The sequence below is a fragment of the Lonchura striata genome, chromosome 24 (genome assembly GCF_050655825.1).
Source record: "Lonchura striata isolate lonStrDom1 chromosome 24, ASM5065582v1, whole genome shotgun sequence".
NCBI classification, from domain to species: domain Eukaryota; kingdom Metazoa; phylum Chordata; class Aves; order Passeriformes; family Estrildidae; genus Lonchura; species Lonchura striata.
Window position 1 is genome coordinate 7,505,993 of NC_140726.1, and position 20,650 is coordinate 7,526,642.

At 50.5% G+C, this 20,650-nt stretch overlaps 4 protein-coding genes across 8 annotated transcripts in view; all 4 read right to left on the bottom strand.

The window, feature by feature from the left end:
* The window catches only part of ARHGEF12 (Rho guanine nucleotide exchange factor 12), a gene marked incomplete at its 5' end in the record, with an annotated part of 81,673 nt that extends 81,590 nt beyond the window's left edge, over positions 1-83 (bottom strand). Inside the window, one exon of the mRNA XM_085560214.1 lies at positions 55-83. Within this exon, the coding sequence (XP_085416340.1) occupies positions 55-83 (29 nt within the window). The remainder of the gene's footprint in view (positions 1-54) is intronic.
* A 3,322-nt stretch (positions 84-3,405) lies between these two features.
* On the bottom strand, positions 3,406-13,301 carry TLCD5 (TLC domain containing 5). Of its 3 annotated transcripts, none has more exons than XM_085560215.1 (3): positions 13,160-13,301; positions 7,044-7,248; positions 3,406-6,693 (listed from the first exon to the last, which is right to left on the bottom strand). In XM_085560215.1, the coding sequence occupies exons 1-3, from the start codon at positions 13,169-13,171 to the stop codon at positions 6,155-6,157; spliced, it is 756 nt and encodes a 251-aa protein (XP_085416341.1). In that variant the 5' UTR covers positions 13,172-13,301; the 3' UTR covers positions 3,406-6,154. The 3 variants fall into 3 exon arrangements, with proteins under 3 accessions (XP_085416341.1, XP_085416342.1, XP_077644136.1); XM_085560216.1 differs by lacking the exon at positions 13,160-13,301 and adding an exon at positions 10,191-12,144; XM_077788010.2 differs by lacking the exon at positions 13,160-13,301 and adding an exon at positions 8,647-8,778.
* On the bottom strand, positions 12,287-15,388 carry LOC110477540 (TLC domain-containing protein 5). 2 transcript variants are annotated; one of them, XM_021543385.3, is made up of 3 exons: positions 15,318-15,388; positions 14,820-15,019; positions 12,287-14,236 (listed from the first exon to the last, which is right to left on the bottom strand). In XM_021543385.3, exons 2-3 carry the CDS (start codon positions 15,013-15,015, stop codon positions 13,734-13,736), a joined length of 699 nt encoding a protein of 232 aa, XP_021399060.2. In that variant the 5' UTR covers positions 15,016-15,019; positions 15,318-15,388; the 3' UTR covers positions 12,287-13,733. The 2 variants fall into 2 exon arrangements, with proteins under 2 accessions (XP_021399060.2, XP_085416343.1); XM_085560217.1 differs by having other exon boundaries at positions 14,820-15,016; positions 15,318-15,368.
* A 540-nt stretch (positions 15,389-15,928) lies between these two features.
* Positions 15,929-20,650, bottom strand: part of POU2F3 (POU class 2 homeobox 3) — a 47,277-nt gene continuing 42,555 nt past the window's right edge. For both annotated transcript variants that reach the window (XM_077788064.2, XM_085560218.1), the window contains exons 13-14: positions 19,673-19,805; positions 15,929-19,304 (exon numbers count right to left, since the gene is read on the bottom strand). In XM_077788064.2, the coding sequence (XP_077644190.1) occupies positions 19,265-19,304; positions 19,673-19,805 (173 nt within the window). In that variant the 3' untranslated portion in view covers positions 15,929-19,264. The remainder of the gene's footprint in view (positions 19,305-19,672; positions 19,806-20,650) is intronic.

Sequence of the window (20,650 nt, forward strand, 5' to 3'; positions counted from 1 at the left end):
GACTTGGAAAGAGGCTGGAAAAGAAAGGTTTTGGCTGGGCACACGGGACCGTACCTCTGGAACACGGAGCTGTGTCCTGCTCGCCGCGCGCATCAGGAAGCCGGCAGCCCGAAGTCTGAGCGCCCGAAGAATTTGTTGTTTTGATGGAGTTCAGAGCAAAGAGGGGAAGCGTGGGATGAAATCATTTTCTACATGATACTTCACATATATGCACAGGACATTTATACTTCCTTTTTTGGTTTCCTTTTGGGGAAAACGGAGGCTTGGGGGGGGGAAAATAAATAAATAAAGTGTGGGAGTGTGAGACAAGCGGCCACGTCTGCCTCTCCTTCTGCAGCTGTGTGCAATAGAGTCATCAGTGCTGATGAAGTGACTGAATGCCTCCATATATCTATATTTATTTATTATATATCTCTTTATTGCATCTCCTCTGCAATAAATCCCTCCCTGCTTTTAACTTTGGGAACATCGAGTACTGTGCCTGGAGAGGGGAAAGATCCTGGGAGATCTGATTCCTGGCAGGCCCAGCATTTGCATATTAGGCCTCAATGCTTTTTTATTACTTTAATTATATTTTATTGTGCATGACAACATAACGAGAACAATTAGCTGGAGGAAATCCTAAGACATAGATTTTCTACTTCTCTTCTCTGCAAATGCTGATTTTTTTTTTTTTTTTGGAGGGAGTTGGTTACATATTTAGATTAAGATAGATGTCCATTTATGATAATTCTGTTTTACAGCCTGAAATATGGGGTAGGGAAATCAATAAGCAATTACAGTGTGCCCATTACATTTTTTTTTTTTTTTTGGCGCTCTGAAGCTGTCACTTGATCTGAATTTACACACAGAACCATCCCATGGCAGGAGGGTTGGAGCAAGATGACCTTTGAGGTCTCTTCCAACACAAAACCATTTTGTGATTCTCTAATTAACCTCCTCAATCTGTTTTTTTAGTCCATAGCAGAGCTAAGCAGGACCCTAAAATTGAGGAGTTTCATTCCTAAGGAGTACAATTCCATTCTTATTTTGCCTTAAAATAACGGTTAGATCCTTGGAGGTGCTTTAGAGGGGCTCCTGTAAAAATAAATTTATAAAGTGTGAGGATTCTTTGGCCAAATCCCCTTTCCCAGGCTCGCACCGAGGAGCTGTTGCCATCTGCTGGGAAAGCCTCGAATGGCTCCTCTAACCTGAGCTGCCGGGCAGGTAAAAACTCAGGAATTTGGGAAAAAAAAAAAGCATTTCCAAGCGCTTTGGGATCGTGGAGCTCCGAGGGGGGTTTGCACCGCTGTCAGCTCAGCATAAACAGCGAGGAAAATCAGCAAAAAGTGATGCTTTAAGGTTTTAAGTGTGGATAAACAGTGCCTGGATGCATTTTTCTTTCAGAAAAAAAATTCAATTTGTGTTTGAGATGGGATAATCGGCTGAGTTTCGCTGAGCTCCACCACAAAAATAAAGATTCTTTTGCTCCTTACAAATCATCAATTTCAAGCCAGTGAGAGAATGTTCAGGTATTTTGAACAGTTCTTTACACTCAGTACAAATTGCTCAGCCAGCTCCTGTTTTTCTGCTGCTTTTGGAAGCCAGCTGCCAAACCTTTACACCTTGGAGGGGAAAAGCACAGGGGAAATGATTCCCAAGTTCATTTCCCAAATGTGCCTATGGAGCAGAGGACTTAACCCCAGAAAACACAATTACATTGGTGCTGTGCTCCACATTTCTGTACTATTTCCAAACCTTTTTTCATCTCCCACCTTAAAACAGGCACCAGATTTTCTCCCTGCAGCTTGTCCTGCAGTTTTGGAAATGCTGAAAATTCCCCAGAGTTGGTATTGGGACACAGGGTTTTGCTGATTTTGAGACACAGATCCTAATCTAGCAGAGCTTCTACAGTGACAGCTTATTACAGTTCCTAAACCTGGATAATCCACGGGCAGTCAGCATTTTTAGAGCCCTGAGCTTTTGTTCCACATCAGCTTCATGAAAGCAGCAAGGGCAGATGAATCTGCTGGACATCGTGCCCTGAGTTTCCTTCTCTTTCTCCATCCTCTGGCAGGACGGGGGATTAAAAAGAAAGAGGTAACATCTAAAGAAATGGAGAATATAATTTCTTTTCACGTTTGAGGATTGTGGCACTAGAGAGATCTCAATCTCCTGACACAAAGCACAATTCAAACAGCACAACTCTGCTGAAAATCTGTGGTTTGTAACATTTGAGAAGCTGCAGAAGCTGAAACTTCCTTCTTCCCATACAAAATTATCTACCTGTAAACCTTTATTACTTTACAGACACTTTTCCATGTACCTTGATCTGTTAGATTCCTTCCTTTAGTATTTTTCTAAGGATCTTTTACATTGTTGACTTATCAGCTGCCAAAGTGCCCCTGGAATTTGAGGCAAATAGGGCATTGATTTTTTTGGATATAGCAAAACCCATGGAATTAATGTAATAGCAGATTTCAAAGACTTAAAATGCTGCTTTTACATCAGCGCCTGGACTACTGCTGCAAGGGAATAAAGTTGTGAATTTCAACATATTGCAATTTTTCTCTAGTACAAATAAGTTTAGCTAGAAAGGGCAGAGGATGGAAAGAAGAGGTTAATTTTACAAAGCTCAACTGCAGGGCCAGCAGGAGAAGCAAAAGGCAGGCAACAGGGTTGCCTGTAAAGGAATAATAGGATGATAAAAAATGAAATTAATTTGGTGTAGAGGGGCAGATTTCACTTCCCACAGACAAAGCACTTCAAAGCAATGCCCAATTTTGTTACTTCTGAAGACACAAGACCTGGGAGACACTTGCAGCTCTAAAGCAAAGCTCCAGAACTCTGCTGTCCTTTCTTCTCTGCTTCTGGAACTACCTCCGAGGTTCAGCAAAGTCCCAGCACAAATTCTTGCAGGCTCCGAGACCCCTGCACCCCCAGGCTGGGCTCTGTAAACACAAAAAAACACCTCCAGAGGGCTCAGTGCTGCTCCCCAGGGCTGGAGGGTTTTAAGCTGGACTTAAGGGTTACATGCAAACAACTAAATTGGCTTAACTATTTATAGAAGCCAAGACTTTTGGCGTGCTGGATCTCTGGCTGTGGCCATCAGCAAGCAGAGTGGCTGCTTACCAACACAGGCCTTTCCTAGGCAATAATACTGATTCATGATAGGCAATAATATTGATTTTTGATAGGCAATAATATTGATTTTTGATAGGTAATAATGTTGATTTATGGTTGAGAAGAGCTCACGGAGTGGAAACACAGGAGAGCCTTCTCCCGTGGCATCCAGGGCATGGAAAACAAAGGGAACATTTTTGCTCCATCCTACTGAACCACTGAATCTTTGAGGTTGGAAAAGCCCTCCAGAACCATCAAGTGCAACCTGTGACTTAAGAGCAGCACCCAAACAGAGAAACCTAATTCCTCATATAATTAAATAATCTTTATTTTTATAAAACTTCATACAAAGCATCTACACCATTCACTGGTGGAACATTAGTTGCTATTACACAGTAATTCAGACACAAGTTATTATTTCACACTAGTTCTGCAGTTTCCTCTCAGAGTTTGCTCTAGCCACTATGGACTAGCCTGAGGACAGGTCCCACCCTGTGCTCCACAGCTTGGAATTTGTACTTTTGAGTCTGTGGTTCTATGCTGGAGCCCACTAAATGGGCCACGAGGCCTTGCTCTGCCTCATAAAGCCATTTCTAAATGCCCTTTTGTTTTCTTTACTTTCTAGAGCCTCAGAGATGAGCAGTGCTCTCCTTCTTCCAACCAATTTTCCCCCCTGTTCAGAAAATGGGACCACTCAAACCATCGTATTCCAAAATATCTCCAAACAGGTGATTCACAGATACTGCAGTCACTGCCAGCCTCATCCACCTGGGCAGGTAAGGGCTGGAACCCCATGAAGCTGCACCCCAACCCTCAGCAAAGGTCAGGGCTGCTGACCTTTCCAAACCACCAGGGCTGCTCTGGAAACTCTTCGTGGTGGGCAGCTCAGCAGCTCACCAGGAAGGACCAGCCTCTTGTCACCTCCAGGACTCATCTTCACCATTTCTGCAGGAGCTGCTGCTGAAATCCCTAATTCCCTGCTCAGGCCAGTGCCTGAAACCCTTTTTTGGCTGAGATTCCTGCAACGCTGACCAGGGAAAACCCAGCAGACATCTTTTCCTCAGCTTGGGGCTCCCTGTGAGGAGGCAGCAGCACAGCTGACCTTTCTGTGCATGTCCAGCTCACTCCCTGTGACTCCTGCTGTTCAGCAAAACACCTCACTCCTGTTTTTGGGACACTGGGAAGTGCCCAGCTCAGGTGACAAAGCACTGCTGATGGCTCATAGCAGAAGTGCTTCACTCAAAGCAAGTTTTTTTACAGCACAGCCTGACACAAACCACTGAGAATCCATCAAATGTGGCTTGGTGCTAAATGGAAACAGCCTATGAGGTAGGTAAGCCTGGACCCACTTCCCAAAGTGGGTTAGGGTGAGGCAAAAAGGCTCCTGGATGTGCTCAACAGAGCAGCAGAGCTGGGAAAAAGAACCAGCAAGCCCCAACCAGCCCTTCTGGTCTCCTTTCAAAGCTTGGTAGTTCTGGATGAGTCAAGTCTCCTCTCCAGGACCAGCTCATCAGTTGGCTCTGCTCATCTGAAGGGGTTTTCTGGGGCTTCTTCAGGTCTTTGGCTGCAGCAGGCAAGGTTCAAGCAAAAGGGGGCACCTGAGCTGCACTGGAGGCTCAAAGGAAATGCTCAAAATTGCAGCAACAGCAAAGGAACAGCTTAAGGACATGCAATGAAATAAACTCCAGAAGCTCCCAACTGGGCATGGCTTTTCCCTACAAATGGGACTGGATAAGTAATGCTTACTTTTCTCCCAGTCAGGTTTATTTTTGCTTTAAAAAGACCAGATTCTGGGCCTCTCAGTTCTTTACTTACTAAGCTGTAAAATAAATCTCTCTGACCCTCTAAATGCTCACTTTTATAAAGTGACTCAGAGCCAGTCAGAGGGAAATCAAAGCCCAGGGGTCAAGGCATCAGTTCAGATGAAGGAGAGCCAAGGTCAGCCTGTGGCTTCCACAGGGCTGATTCCACAGGGCAGATTCCAAAATCCCAGTTTGGATTTTGGGCACGACAGAAGGAATTTTGATGTTCTGGAGACAAAATCAGAGCTTAGCTCATCAGCAAGAAAACCCCTGAGTGGCAAATCCTGATGGGGCTTCTCAAAGTGGAATGTGCTGGTTACCCAAGGAGATAAAAGCAGTGTTTGTAGGGGATTTTTAACAGTCAGGGAAGAAGAGGGAAAAATCAGGAAAAATTTTCCCTTCTGGGTCTGTTTTGGGTGTATTCACAGAGCACCTAGTCCTGTATGGCGCCAGTGCTGATTAGAGCTTCTGGACACTACAGAAAATAAGTTATCAATATGGTACTGAATAAGTTATTAAAAGGAGTTAGAAAGGGTAGGAAACAACAACCTACCTAAAATACTGATTTTTTCTAGAGTCTCGCTCTAGCTCGACCACCAAAGTTGTTTCTCCCAAGGGAAACACAGGGGTGATGAACCAAGTGCAGATAACAACCATCACCTTGCATTTACATAGCACCTCTCAAGTAAAAATCTGAAAGTGCGTAACAGATGGAGCAGCTCCACCTCCCCCAAGTCACAGAGGGGGAATTAGGCACAGAGTTTGAGTCGTGTGACTTGCCCAAGGTCACACAACGAGGTGGTGGAAGAGCCAGGAATCCCAGCTCGGATGCAACACTAGGACACTTCTTCCTACCAGCATGAAGAGTCGCCCTAGCTGCCTAGGCTGCACAGGACACTGGACACGGAGACCTAGTGTTACCTCCTCCTCTCTTCTGAGATCCTGAAGGAGTTGGCTACAGACATCACTATTTACACCTGCACTGCTGGACTAGTCATGCTTAGTCTATAAAATTAGCCCTTCTTTCCCTCCTCGTTCAGGCTGTGCTGCGCCAGCTCTGCCAGGCCGAGCTCTGCAGACCCAGGCAATCCATGGCATAGCTCCATGGATTTCAGTGGAGTTAGGCCAGGGATAAATTTGGCTCCAGAGCTGCTAACGTGCGTTGGCTCCTCTCCCGACAGTGGCATTTCAGGCACCATCCCCCTCCTCGCCAGCCCGCGAACTCGAGGAACTCTTTGCTCGCCATCCTCTCAGTGGCTTTTGAGGTGCCCGTTGGTTTTCAAGCCCAGCTCGCGGCTCCTGCGGCTCCTCCAGGCCTGGTACTTCCTCATGCTCTTCCTGCGGGCGAAGCGGCAGATGCTGACCATGAACACCCAGGACACCACGTACATGACCACCCCTCCCAGCTTGATGTACCAGCGGGGCCTGGGCGAGGCCAGCTCGCAGTACATCAGCCAGGCCCCCACGCCGATGCGCACGCCGGTGAAGAGCACCACGAAGAGGAAATCCACCACGTCGCCCGTGAAGGTGTGGTAGCGGCCCAGCTCCTTGAGGAACCAGCGGGCCTGCAGCAGCGGGTTGGTGATCTCGCTGCCGAAGATGACGGCGTTGACGTCGGCGGCCGACTCGCCCAGGGCCAAGGAGGCGGCGATGCCCACGATGCTCACCAGGTGGTGGGCCAGCATCAGGGCACCCTCCGTCTGGAAGTACACGCACCAACACAGGTCGAAGATGAAGTAGCCCAAGCTAAGGCACAGCCCGTGCACCTGAAGGGTCGTGTTGGGTGTCCCTGAAAGGTAAAAACAGAGCTTTAAAGCGTGGAGGCAACAGGATGTGAGACAGGGCAGGGGTGTTCACCCTGGCTCATACTGGTGACAGCCTGGCCACGGAAGTCCCCCCGAGTCACGATGCCACAGCTGTTGGTCCGTAATGGACAGCTGCACACACAGGGTCACACGCTCTGCCAAACTGCAGCTGGGGAGGGGCATTCCAGCAGCAAAACACAGTACCAGGCTCTCCGTTCCTCTGGGGCTTTCCACCACAAAGCGGCCGAGATATCACTGCGGGCATCATCCCTCAGTGGGGCTGGGGACTGCGAGGAGCCCTGGGGGAGGTGGGAGCACGGATTTCCCCACTGACCTGGGTGGCTCAGGGGCCAGGGGCCGTCGATGAAGCCGATGTAAGCAGACAGGCAGGTGGCCAGGATGCCGTGGGTCAGCGTGACCAGCCTGCAGCTCCACTCGAGGCTCCGGTGCCGGTAGCGGTGGCAGAACCATTTGTAGAGGCAGAACCAGGCCAGCAGGCTGCAGGCTGCGCGCAGGGGCAGCGGGAACAGCATCCTGTCCTGGGAAGAGCAGGACACAGGACAGAAGGACACAGTGAGCAGGAGATGGAGCCTGTGCCAGTGTCAGCACAACCCACCACAGCTTTGCTCCGTAACTGAGTGTGCAGAGCAGCTTCTTGATGGGGCTGCTTGCTCCTGGCACATTTTCTCTGTGTGAAAACCACTTTATTCTCCTCACTGCAGGCTTCATTTCATCCTTACTGGCACCAAAACCCCCACACCTTTTGGATGCAAAAGAAAAAGAATATATGTCCAAAAAGATTTCTTTTTTCAGCAGTATTTCCTTTACACATCTTCCCTCACATACACTGTCCAACAATCTCTCAAACAAGCAAAAGACAAATTGCCAGGACAAAATTACAGCACATAAACACTTGTGGATGTTGCTAAAACCCTCCAAATACACATTACTCTATTCTACACCTCATTCATCTAATGCCTTCCCAAGAAATGTGTGTCTCACTGCTCCCGAGCAGTCAGGGCAGCAGAAGCTGAGTCAGGCTTTGGGATGCAGGAGTTTCCAGTTGTGGAACAGCCAAAGCAGCTGGTACCTGCTGCCCAGCTCTGGCCTCACTCCCAGGCCTGGGAGCACCAGGGGGACTTCACAGGATGAGGAGTCAGAGCTGCAAAGCCCAACCTTCCTGTTTGGCCTGTTGGAGCATTCCCAGGCATGACTGGAGGCTGGGTAAACAAAACCATTATGTTTTAATGGGCTTTGGGAACATGGAGAGATGAAATAGGGATGGGATTAACTGCTCTGAGCAGATATTTCCATTCACAGCTCTGCTGCTACAGGTCCAGATTCAGAGCAGATAAAGAAGGGAGAATTCTGATGTGACAAAAGGGATTGACACTAGAAAGGCCAGTATAACTTAAAAAGCAGCAGTAATTACAGAACAATAAATAACAAATAAATAACAAAAAACCTCTATTAAATAAACAGCAAATAATTATATGTAATATACATATAAACAATAAATTAACAAATAGCATGTAATCATATATAAAATTATATTGTGTTATTGCATATATTATTATATATCTATTATACATAATAGATATGATAATTTGTATCACCAGTAGCAAGGAGGCCCCGAATGAAAGCAGCCTCTACAATAAACACACGCGCCTAAAAAACCCGGTGCAGAAAACGATTAAAACCCATATGAGCACCTCCAGCAAAGCACCGTTATCCCGTTATCCCCATTTTTTTTTAGCCCAAGCGGGAAGATGGAGGAGCTCACGGACCAAGCCAGCAGCACGAACCGCATCCCCGGGCACCGCCTGCGCACAGAGCCCGCATCCCGCGGGATGCAGCGGCCCCGCGCCCATCCCTGCCGCTCCCCGGGGACCGGGACCGGGACAGGGACACGGACAGGACCCTTCCCCAGCACCCACCTGCCGGGCCGCGCTGCCGGAGCCGCCCCCGATCACCGAGCGAGCGGCGGCGACCGAGGGGCGCCTGGCGGCCGGGAGGAGAGACGGCAGGGATGGGGATGGGGAGGAGGAGGAGGGACGGCAGGGATGGGGATGGGGAGGAGGAGGAGGGACGGGAGGGATGGGGATGGGGAGGAGGAGGAGGAGGGACGGGAGGGATGGGGATGGGGAGGAGGAGGAGGGACGGGAGGGATGGGGATGAGGAGGAGGGACGGCAGGGATGGGGATGGGGAGGAGGAATGGCAGGGATGGGGATGGGGAGGAGGAGGAGGGACGGCAGGGATGGGGATGGGGAGGAGGAGGAATGGCAGGGATGGGGATGGGGATGGGGAGGAGGGACGGCAGGGATGGGGATGGGGAGGAACGGGAGGAGGGAATAGGGGCGGTAGGGCGGCAGGAAAGGCGAGCCGCGGTCCTGCAGCGCATCCTTGGGAAAGCACATCCCTGTTGCGCCATGCCCTGAGCTGGAAGGGATCCACCAGGATTGTGAGCCCAGCTCCTGCTCCCACAGCCCGACAATCCCACCCTGTGCTCCACAGTGGTGCCCCAAATCTCCTGGAGATCTTTAGGGCCGTGCCCATTCCCTGGGGAGCCCGGGCAGCGCCCAGCATCCTCTTTTCCCGATATCCAACCTAAATCTCCGCTGGCACAGCTCCAGCCCGTCCTGATCACAAAGATCAGCAGCACCTATTCCCTGTGAGGAAGCTGCAGAGCCCAAACTGTGTCCCCGAGCCAAGTGCCCTCTCCAAACCCTTCAGCCGTTCAGCCCCGCTGCCGGAGCAGGTCGTGTCCCCTGTATGGGGCCGTGCTCCGTCGGTAGCCCGGGGACACAGAAATCAGTCCCACACCCACCCCGCCCGCTGCAATCGCCCCAGAGATACGGGACAAAGCACACCCAGAGTTTGCCCTCCTCGTTCTGGTGTCAGCAGAACTGCTGCAGAGCTCCGGAGCTCTGCCCAGGGATGTGGCTGGATGTCTGTGCATCCTCCGGTCACAGCCCTGCTGCTCCAGGGCCACACTCGGAGCAGGTCAGGAAGGGAGAATCCTGATGTGACAAAAGGGATTGACCAGCTGGAGAAGGCTGGTGGAAAGAAGAGCAACGAGTTGCAAAAATACCGAGGCCTTTTCCACACCCACTCATGAAAAAAGATGCACACCCGGGGAATTTTTGAATCCAGGAGAAGCAGGGATTTTTTTGGAATAAAATGAGATGATCTTTAAGGTCCCTTCCAACCCAAACCATTCTGGGATTCTATGAGCAGCCAGGAAAAAAAAAAAAAAAAAAAAAAGATGTTCACAGAGGAGCACTCAGAGCAGCATCACGCCCAAGGTGACATCCCCCGAGGGGATTTGTCACCCAGAACGGAGCAGTGCAGCTGCAGCGGGCTGGGAGAGCTCACCCCCTGCCCTGGAGATCCCCTCCATCCCCTGCTTATGCAGCAGTTACAAAACCCAGAAATTTCTTCTCACTGCAGGCATTCAGCGCTGCCCATTCTCTCTCCTACCTTCCACATCCCAAATTCAGCAGCTACAAAAGTTCCTCCACCTTTCCTAAGCTACAGTCAAAACAACCTCTCACGCCCAAAAAACGTGGGGTTGGTTTTTTCCTTCATCCCGTCAAGTTTTACCTTTTGAAATGCAGATGGTGGGAGTGGCTTGACCTGCCTCTTACTCATCGTTAGTGCTTTCAGCTGGGTGTTCAACAAGATACAGATCTTACTTTTCCAGTTCAGGCCAGGTACAGGTTCCTACTGCTAAAAAATGCTCATCCTCCTGCTCTTTCAGCACATCCTAGTGAGCATTAATAGCGCGTTTGCCTCTAAGGTCTCATCTTGCTTCCCTCCACCTTTGCTGGCCCTCCAGTAGCCTCAGTAACACCTGAGATGGAGCTGCTTTAACATTTAGGACAAAGGAAAGCATGGACAGACAGAAGGTTATAGGGCTGATGTTATCACATTAGGAGCATGGTTAGGTGGAATATTAAGAGAAAAAAAAAATTCTTGGCTCTGAGGGTGATGAGGAGCTGGGATGGAATTCCCAGAGAAGCTCTGCCTGCCCTGGAAGTGTCCAAGGCCAGGTTGGATGGGGCTTGGAGCAACCTGGGATAGAAGCAGGGGATTTTTGGGATAAGATGAGATGATCTTTAAGGTCCCTTCCAACCCAAACCACTCTGGGATTCTATGAGCAGCCAGGAAGAAAAACAGAGATGTTCACAGAAGAGCACTCGGAGCCTTAACAAGGCATTTCATGCAGGAGGTGGGACACACAGAAGCTGTGCGTTGTTTTTATGTTTCTAGCACAAACTTTGCACGGTGAGGCGCAAGGTAGCGAGTGAAATCATCTCCCTGTGGATTATACCAGAAGTGAGGTGCAGCTTTATACACCAATTTTCCTGTTTGCTTTGTGCAGAGTCAGCCCTTTCAATGGGCTGCGTTGCTCTGCCTCGTTTGGCCTGCAGATGAACAGAGTTCAGCAAAACAGCTCAGGGCAGGAACCTCTGCACACAGTTGTTTGCACACTGCTGCCAAGTTTAGTACAGCTCCAGCCTTCCCTCTGCTCTCCTGGACCTGTTCTAACCAGAGCTCACAGCAATAAAAAGCATCACAGAATGTATTTATTATCTTACCCGCACTGGGAAACTCCTTGTCCACAGTTGAACTGGGAATAAACAAGAGCTGGAGACCTGGGAGCGACGGGACGTTATTAAAACTCAGCTTTTGTGGCTGTAAAAGCCCTCAGGGATATTTGACAGATAAAAAGCAGACACCTCCATGAAAAATCACATTCTTTGCAATAAGAAATACAGTGGGCTAGTGGAGCTGGGTGATTTTCTAGCATCACATTAGAGGGTTCAGCACTAAAATTATCCTTGGGTGAGATTTAGCAGATGAAAACCTGAGGGTACTTATTTTATACCAAACCTCCCCAGGTAACTCTGGTGGCCCACAAGCAGTCTGGGTGCACTGGGATACCTTCCCAATTCTGTCCCTCAGCTGAAGGAAGAGGTTTTTCTAATTGGAAACCAATCCAGGCTCTCCTCAACTCCAGCAGGAGCAGAAACAACCAGAACCAGGCACTCAGTGGTGATTAGGACATCTCATACCCCTCATGATGTTCTCATGCTTTTGATTGCTTCTCCAGAGAAACCACAGACAAGTTACCCTGCAACTCTTCAGAACTGGGCATGGCCCCAGTGAAACCAGAGAGGCAGAGGAAAATAAAAGCACCCTGTCATGGAGGAGGCCAGAATTGAAATTATTTTTGTGTTCAGCAAGAGCCAACCCCTCAGTCTGGGGGCTCTTCATCCCTCTGCAGCACAGATTGATTGGCAAAGCAAATTGTGGGTGCACTGCTCCCAAACCTGAGCTGCAGCTGAGCCTCACCTGCCCTTCACAGCTCCAGCCCGACCTGCAGAGCTCCTGCTTCAAGCTCCTGGCTCAGCCTGGGCTCATTTCCTCACCACCTCTCTGCTTCCTGAGCTGCACAAAGGGAATGGACCAGCCACTTTGGCATCCCCAGCCTCCCCTCAAGCCCCTTGGCCTCAGCCCTCACTCCAGCTGCCTCCTCAAGACCCAAAACAAAGGAACATCACAGCAATCGGTTCTTTTTCACAAGAGAACGTGGCTTTATTAGAAGTCCCATCACTCAGAGGAGTTTTGGAAGAACACAGCGAGCCTGGCAGGTGCCCACACCTCAGCAGTGCCACTCCAGCTCCTGCTTTCCCAAAAATATTGGCCCAGGAACCTGCCCAGGTTCACAGCTGCAGTGCCTTCAGTGGATGTGTCCAAAGTGAGGTTATTTCAGGTTATTTTTTAATCTCTCCAGACACCTTGAGAAGCCCCAGCCAAAGGCTGGTATCTGCCCTGAACAGAGCCAAATTCAGGGAGATAAAGGCAGTGGAGGAGCTGCATCCCCGCTGCTCCCCTCCCTCACCTCTGCATTTGCTCCTCAGCTCAGTGAGGCTTTTGGAGGAGACTGAACTGTGGCCTTGAGCAGAGGGAAATTCACATTAAAACCCCAGGGAAAATGTCAGAACACGATTCTGAGAGGTAAAGAAAACGAGAGAACTGCTCCATGCTCTGAGGCCTGCTGGTGTGGAGCAGATGCCACACTGAGATCTGCCTAAACATTTCTGTCAGCCCTGGAAAGAGCCACATTTTTGACTTATTAACCATGAATTCAGCTTAAGTGGCTTGCAAATGAGCCAACCCCAGAACAGCAAGAACGTCCAGGGAGGCTCTTCACTATCCTCCCTCTCCCACAAAAAAGCCTGATTATTCTTTTTAAGCAATCCCAGCCTAGGCCAACACCTGCTCCTAGAGTTTATTGGCACAAATCTAATTCCTGACTCTTGTTTTTTGAGTCAGTCCCAGAGAAATCGCTCTGCTCTGAGATCAGCACCTGCTCCAGTGGAAGTGTTAAAAAAGGAGTGAAGGAAATGTGTCATTAGAAACGAGGTAAAACATTGCCTCACCTTGAGTACCATCACTTCACACTCTCCAAGGACAACTCCACTACACCCCTGCAAGCACTTCAGTCTTGTTCAGAGTCTTTCACTCGAGTATTTAGCCAAGCACATTGGATTAATAATCCAGGATTATTAAGGAAGGTGAGGCTCAGGAAATCTTTGCCAGGTCACGCCCCTTACCCAGTCCAACTGGCAGGAAAATGGGATTTTTCATATTCGATTTTCTCTACGCTCTCATAGAACTCTGCACTGGAAATGAGGACAGAACATAAAGATTGTGCAAATATTGGTTGCAGACTGATCATCTCTGGCATTGCCACCCTCCTCGGGACTGCACCAATTGCTGGAGAACTCAGGGAATCAGTGCCAGGCTCCTCAGCTTCCACTCAAATCCCTCTTCTCTCTGCTTTTCCATGTTCCTAGCACCGATCCATCTCCTCCAGGGGCAGCACAAAGTCTATTCCATGTCATTTTAAGAGTTTTTTCACAGGAACAAGCTCCAGCAGCCAGGCCCCAAACCCAGGGGATCATCCTCTACAACCCATTAACGAGCAGCCAAGACGTTTCCACAGGTGCACCCCTACTCCTGAAGAGATTGCGTGTCCAGGGAAGGGTTTGTTTCCCACATTTTCCTCCTTACAAAGCGGCAAATTTCCACCATGAACCCCAAGGACACCACGTACATGGCCAGGCCCCCAGCCTTGAGGAGCCAGTTGGGTTCAGGGGACGTCACCATCCCATACATGATGCAGGCTCCCGCCCCGATCCGCAGCACCAGGAAGAGGAGCACGAAGAGGAAATCCACCAGTTTTCCCAGGGAAGTGTGGTAGGAGCCCGTTTCCCGCAGGAACCAGCGGGTCTGGAGCAGGGGGTTGGTGATTTCACTGACAAACACCACGGCGTTCACTTCCGTGGCGGATTTGCCCAGCCCCAGCACCAGGATCATGCCACAGATGCTCAGGGTGTGGTGGAGCAGCATCAGGTCCCCCTCCGTCTGGAAGTACAGGCACCAGCCCAGGTCAAAGATGAAGTAGCCCAAAGTCAGGGACAGCACGTGGATCTGGAGAGGGGTGTTTGGTGAACCTGGAATGGAAGATGTTCACAAATCATATTTAAGATGTTTTTCTACTTTACAGATCGCTACAGGTGCTTCTCTCCTCCTAAATTTCCAGCCTTATCCCAATAGGAGTATTTGGTTCTGCTTCCCTGTCACATCCCAGCCTGCCCAGCAGACCCTTCCCCATCTTGCCCCACTGCTGCTTCCCTTCTCCTTCCAGCCTTTTAGAAAAGCCAGACCTCCATCAGCAGCACTATCTGAGATTTAACGACAGAAACCAGCCAGCAGAACCCTGCAGCTGAGTTTCAGGAGTTATTACACCCTTCAAGATGTGAAAGCGCTTTGTTCTCCACGCCTTGCTACACCTCATGCTGCAATAAACTCAAGCTGCCAACCTGGAGACTTCCAATTTGTACATGGACAAGGAAAAAAAAAAAAAAAAAAAATTAAAATAACAAAAGGATGAGCAGTGAGAAGTGGTGGAAAAAGAAGCAGCAAAATTAAATAAACTTTAGCCCCAAACACACTGCTGTAAAAGGAGAGGAAATCAGCCCCTACCTCTACCTGTGACAGAGCCACAGGTGAGCACAGGTGAGACTGCAAACCTACCTGCATGGGTCAGAGGCCAGGGGCCGTCCAGGAACATGACATAGCCAGAGAGGCAGGTGACAAGGAGCCCGTGCAGGAGGGTGACCAGGCGGCAGCTCCACTTGCAGGAACGCCGCCTGTTCCAGCGGCAGAAGCAGCTGTAGAGACACAGCCAGGTGACAAAGCTGCAGCTCACCTCCAGGACGATGGCAACCATCCTGCTGCACACGGAGGGACAGCGTCAGGAGGGGCAGCAAGCCGCGCTCATCCCCACCATCCTCTGCATCCACCCCAGCACATCCATGGAAATCCCGGGCAGGATGGAGGAAAACCCCACAAACAACCCAAAGGAGCAGAACAAACCTTGTCCCGACCCCCCTTAGCACCGTTTCCAAATTTCCCCAGCAGGAAAACCATATTCCCCACCCCTCCCGCTGCCCTCGGGCTCTAGGGAGGACCTGAGCCCATCCTAGCACGGGGCTGGGGGTACCCGAGAGCCCGAGACCCCCAAATCCTCACCCGCTCCGGCTCTGCGCGCCCGGGACCGCGCCCGGCTGGGCTGCCCGGGCGGGGAGGCGGTGCCGGGGCTGCCGGAGCCTTTTATCGTCCCTGCCCTGCCCTGCCCTGCCCGGCCCGGCCCGGCCCGGCCCGGCCCCCGCTGCATCCCCCGAGGATGCTCGGCCGCGCTCCCGCTGGCTCAGCCCCGCTTTCCCTGCCCCGCAGGCGGGCGGGGATGCGCGGAGCCCCGGGGCGGGGAACGGGGAACGGGGAACGGGGAACGGGGAACGGAGAATGGGGAACGGGGAACGGGGAATAGGGAACGGGGAACGGGGAATGGGGAACGGGGAATGGGGAACGGAGAATGGGGAATGGGGAATGGGGAACAGGGAACGGGGAACGGGGAACGGAGAATGGGGAACGGGGAACGGGGAATGGGTAACGGAGAATGGGGAACGGGGAACGGGGAACGGGGAATGGGGAACGGGGAACGGGGAACGGGGAATGGAGAATGGGGAACGGGGAATGGGGAACGGGGAACGGGGAATGGGGAACGGGGAACAGGGAACGGGGAACGGGGAACAGGGAACGGGGAACGGGGAACGGAGAATGGGGAACGGGGAACGGGGAACGGAGAATGGGGAACGGGGAACGGGGAACGGGGACAGGCGCTCGGTACCTCCGCCCAGCCTCGGCTCGCCCGGCTGGAGCCGTCCCGGAGGCGCCCGGAGTTTATTCTGGCGTTTTCCTCTCTGGTGATGGAGAATAAAGCTGGATCAGGCAAGATGGGAGGTGCTGGTATTCTTTATCTTCTTTTCTTCCTTTTTGTTATTTTTTCTTTTCTGTTTGGCCGAGTGTCCTGGAGTCTTGTTCCGATGTCTCTCCCAGCTAGGGGTGCAGGGAGCACCTTTGTGCGGGTTGCGAGGAGGGGAAACTGAGGCAGGAGTCAGAGGCTTCGCGCCGGGCTGGGAGTGGTGCCGGCCACTCGGTGCTCAGGGAGATGTGACACAGAACGTGCAGAACAGGACGAGTGAGCCAGGAGCTGAGCTGGGGCCAAGCTCATGGCTAGGAGTGAGTAACCAGGACAGGGCTGTGCTTTTCCAAGCCCTGCCAGCCAGCTCGCTGCCAGCACTGTGTCATTCCTGACTCAGTTTACTTTAAAATCCGATACTGCGTCCCCCAAACAACCCAAATTCTTCCCTGCAGCCAGAGCTCTACACTGGGAGTGAAACAACTGAGAGCACAAGAGCCCTTCCCAGTGAGATCTGCACTCCACAGGATGCTCCTGGGAGTTAGACATTCAAATATCCCTTTCATTGGCTCCTAGATTATAGGTTGTTCTCATATTTGAGCTAAAACTTGCTGATTTTTATCTCCTTTTCTGGCATTTTAAAGTAGGACCCCCAGCACAGAGAAATGGGGTCCCACTGCAGTTTTGAGTATTAATCCCTGCTGGCATCTGTAAAGCTGAGCCTGAATTTCAGCTAAAATATTTTATTGGACTGTTAGGATCCACGCCAAGTCTACCAGAGCTGGAAATCCCGAGGCTGTGAGCATCAGGAATGATGAGGGAACTTGGTGGCACCATTTGGGCACTGGGAAATGCTCAAAATGTCACTTCAGGCCACAGGGGAAAGCTGGGAAGGACTAAAGAAATATAAGGAAAATATATATAAGGAAAATATAATGTAAGGAAAATTCCCTTAGCTTGCACTCCCTCTCCTCACGGGTGGAAATTAGAGGAGGAAAAAATGAATGAGTGAATAAAAAAAAAAAAATTAAAATAATTAAAACTTAAATACCAACAACAATTTGTCAATTTTTCAGCCCTCCCCAGGCCTTACTTGAACTTGGGCACTGCTAAATATCAATTTATGAGGTGGCCCTGGTTGGAGCTGGATCTCCTTGGAGAGGGGCAAGCACAGGAGCTGCTCAGCTCTGGGGAGTCAGCGAGTTCTCCGTGGAAAGCTGCAATTCCCTGCTGTGTTTATTTTCAACCCCTAGGATGCTCTCCTGCCAGGCTGGAAGCGTTCCTGGGTGGCAGGGGAAGGAAATTTTTCCCTTCCAGCTGGAGCTTTTTGTGGAGCAAACAAACTGCTGGTGTTTGTTTTCCCACTCAGGGCCGGTTTATCAATAAATCCCGGGGATTTGTCGTTGTGTTTATAAACTTTGTGGAGGAGATGAAGCCTCAGGATGTTTTTGCACAACGCCTGGCACATCTTGATCTCAGCAGAAATATTCACGTGCAGGTGCTGTTATTCAGCTTTTAATACATTGGTGGTTTTCCCTCCCAGTTTTCTGAAGCATTATTCCAAAATTCGTGCAGGTGGGGAGCAAATTACTTAGAGGGATTCCTTAGAACTAAATTCAATGGTTTGGAATAGAAGCCGGATTTGGATTTTAATGTATCTTCTCAAGGCTCTAAGAGCATATTGATGTACAGTAAATTGTAAATAGATTATTGGAAATAGCTGATTTAACTTTGTTTTTGATCCCTTTTGACTAAAGGTCTCACAAACCTCTGCAAGTCTGGACCAAGTCACTTAACTCTGAAGGCAAAATACAAATTGCAGCTCAGGTCCCAGGAGTTAATTCAGGAATTCCTGGGTAAAATATGCAGGCCGAGGTTCTGAAGACAACCAGTGCTCACTGTTGGAATAATTGCTGATAATCTATGAATTAATTTGAGATTTTCACAGTTGAAACAAGCTGGAAACTACAGCTGTGCTGAGGTTTGGGTTAATAAATGTCCTCGGTGATGGGTGGCAGGAGAATCAGCTGTGATGTTCATCCTCCCCTAAATTCTGCTCTTTGACACAAATTGAGCACTGGGAGAAGGAAATTGGATTTTCATCACCATTGCCTATCAGGGATCAACTCCTTTCTCCAAGGTCATGCAGGAAGCAAAATAAGACAGAGTGGCCCAAAGGTTCAGACTGATGTTTAAATTTGTCCTTATCTGCTAATCTTTAAATATAAATATCTGTATCAGCCAAAATTAATTAAAAATACAGGAAAAATAAGAGTGGATTTGTAACCATAATTTTCCTGGTGATAGGCTGTGAAAATTGACTTTTCCTTTGGAATCTCATGGAATTCCCAAGCACTAGCACACACCAACCTCAAGCAATACTACGTGAACACAACAACAGAGAACAGAAAATTAATTCCTTACAGCTCAAAGACCAGAAGGCATCTCAATAATAGCTTGTTATTATTTGGTATAAGATAAAACGCAAAAGGAGAGGAAAAGAAGTAAAAAAGTCCCACTAAATCAACACAAATCACAATTTCCCCCAAGGTTTCCAGCAATAACAAGACCTGGACACAAGTTTTGCAAAAGACAATTTTTTTTTTTGGTTGTTTGGTTGTTTTTTTTTTAAAGGAAAAAATAAGAAGGCTCTAAAATACTTAATTAAAAAAAAAAAAAAGGCAGGAAAAATAAAACAAAAAGCACCTTTAGAAAGGGAGCAGGAGGCGCAAAGCAAGTGGGTGGGGAGCCTGGGGGAAACCAAGGCTCCCACCCAGCCACGGGGCTGCGGTGAAATGAACTCAAACCTCGGCTCAGTTTGGGGGCTGTGCGTGACAGGAACAGCAGGAGGGACCCTCCTTCCTTTTGGGGGGCTCGGGGACGGGATGGGGACAGAGGAAAGAGGGGGACACAGAGGGAGAGAGAGAAAGGAGAGCCCTGACACAGGAGCTGCAAGCGGAGGAGCCATGCGAGGACAGCGAAGCCGGGGCTCGCCCTGGAGGGACAGTGGCACTGTGGGGGCTTGGGGAAGGGGACAGTGGCACTGTGGGGCTGGGGGAAGAGGGAAAATGTCACTGCAGGGGCTGGGCTGCAGTTTGAGTCCCTGCACAGCCCCGCTGGCGGGGTTCCTGGCGGTGGAAGGCACTGGAGGCCCCGGGCGCGGTGGGTGACGCACGGCCGGGAGGCAGAGCTGCTCTGGCCCTCGCTGCACGAGGTCTCAGTGGAGGTAGGTGGGTTGGTTCCATCGGTACCAGGAGCTGTGGGCAGCATGGAACAACGAGAAGTTTCGCCTCGGAGTAAAAATCATTTTGATTTCCCGCGCTGCCCGGCTTCAGGTCGGCACGTCCCACGGGTTGTTCAGCAGGAATCGCATCCTGCCACTCCCGAGAATCCCAGAATATCCTGAGCTGGAAGGGGCCCACCAGGGTCACCAAACCCAACTTCTGTCCCTGCACAGGACACCACAACAATCCCACCCTGTCCCTGAGAGGTCACGCATGAAGCCTGACACTCCACACTGCTGGAATCCCTAAGGATTTCCCTGTTCTTCCTGGAGATCCCGGTGTTCTCCTCCAGCCCCCGACACCCTGGGTTGGTCTGGGGCTTTTTGAGGGCTGTGCCTTACCCTGAAGAGTTGAAGCCAGAGGAGTTCATGGCAGCTTTGGAGTTGCTCTGGGCTGTGCCGGGGCTGCTGGCATGGAGGGCACTGCCAGGGGACGAGGGCCTGCTGGAGTTCCCTGGGGAGCACGAGGATGTCACTGTGTGGGACAGAGCACAGTGAGCCTGGCATCTCTTCCTGCCCAAACATTCCCAGCCCATCCCCGTGCCCACCCCGTGGCTCCTCTGCTTCCCTGCCCTGGGGGAGGTGGGGGCACCCCAGGAATGTCCCCTGTTCCTGTATTTGGGGATTTCTGATCTTCAGGGAGATGTGACACTGACCCACCCTTTATCTGGCACCTCTGATTCCCAGCCCTGGTTAAGGTGGGGGCACCCCAGAAATGTCCCGTGTTCCTATATCTTGGAATTTCTCATCTTCAGGGAGATGTGACACTGATCCACCTCTGATTCCCTGCCCTGGGGAAAGTGGGGGCACCCCAGGAATGTCCCATGTTCCTATATTTGGGAATCTCTGGTCTTCACAGAGATCTGACTCTAACCCACCCTTTATCTGCCTCCTCTGATTCTCTGTTCCCTGGGGAAAGTGGGGGGACTCCAGGAATGTCCCATGTTCCTGTATCTGGGAATCTGAGTTCTCCAAGGAGATGTGACACTGGTCTACCCTTTATCTGCCTCCTCTGATTCCCAGCCCTGGGGAAGGTGGGGGCATCCCCGGAATGTCCCATGTTCCTATATTTGGGGATTTCTGGTCTTCAGGGATCTGACTCTAACCCACCCTTTATCTGCCTCCTCTGCTTCCCTGTTCCTGCCCTGGGGAAAGTGGGGGCACCCCAGGAATGTCCCTATATTTGGGAATCTCTGGTCTCCAAGGAGATCTGACTCTAAGCCACCCTTTTATTTAGCTCCCAGTTGTGCCTGGCTCCCAAAACTAAACTCCCCAGGCCAGGATAGTGCTGGAAATGTTCTTTTCCCCGTGTTTTCCATG

What these genes read in the sequence shown, in the direction of transcription:
- TLCD5 (XM_085560215.1), bottom strand. An exon ending in CTGGCCCCTGAGCCACCCAG is followed by an intron (nt 6,694 to 7,043) that starts GTCAGTGGGGAA and finishes TTTACCTTTCAG; the next exon opens with GGACACCCAACACGACCCTT.
- LOC110477540 (XM_021543385.3), bottom strand. Translation starts at nt 15,015, where the DNA reads ATGGTTGCCATCGTCCTGGAGGTGAGCTGCAGCTTTGTCACCTGGCTG. An exon ending in CTGGCCTCTGACCCATGCAG is followed by an intron (nt 14,237 to 14,819) that starts GTAGGTTTGCAG and finishes CTTCCATTCCAG; the next exon opens with GTTCACCAAACACCCCTCTC.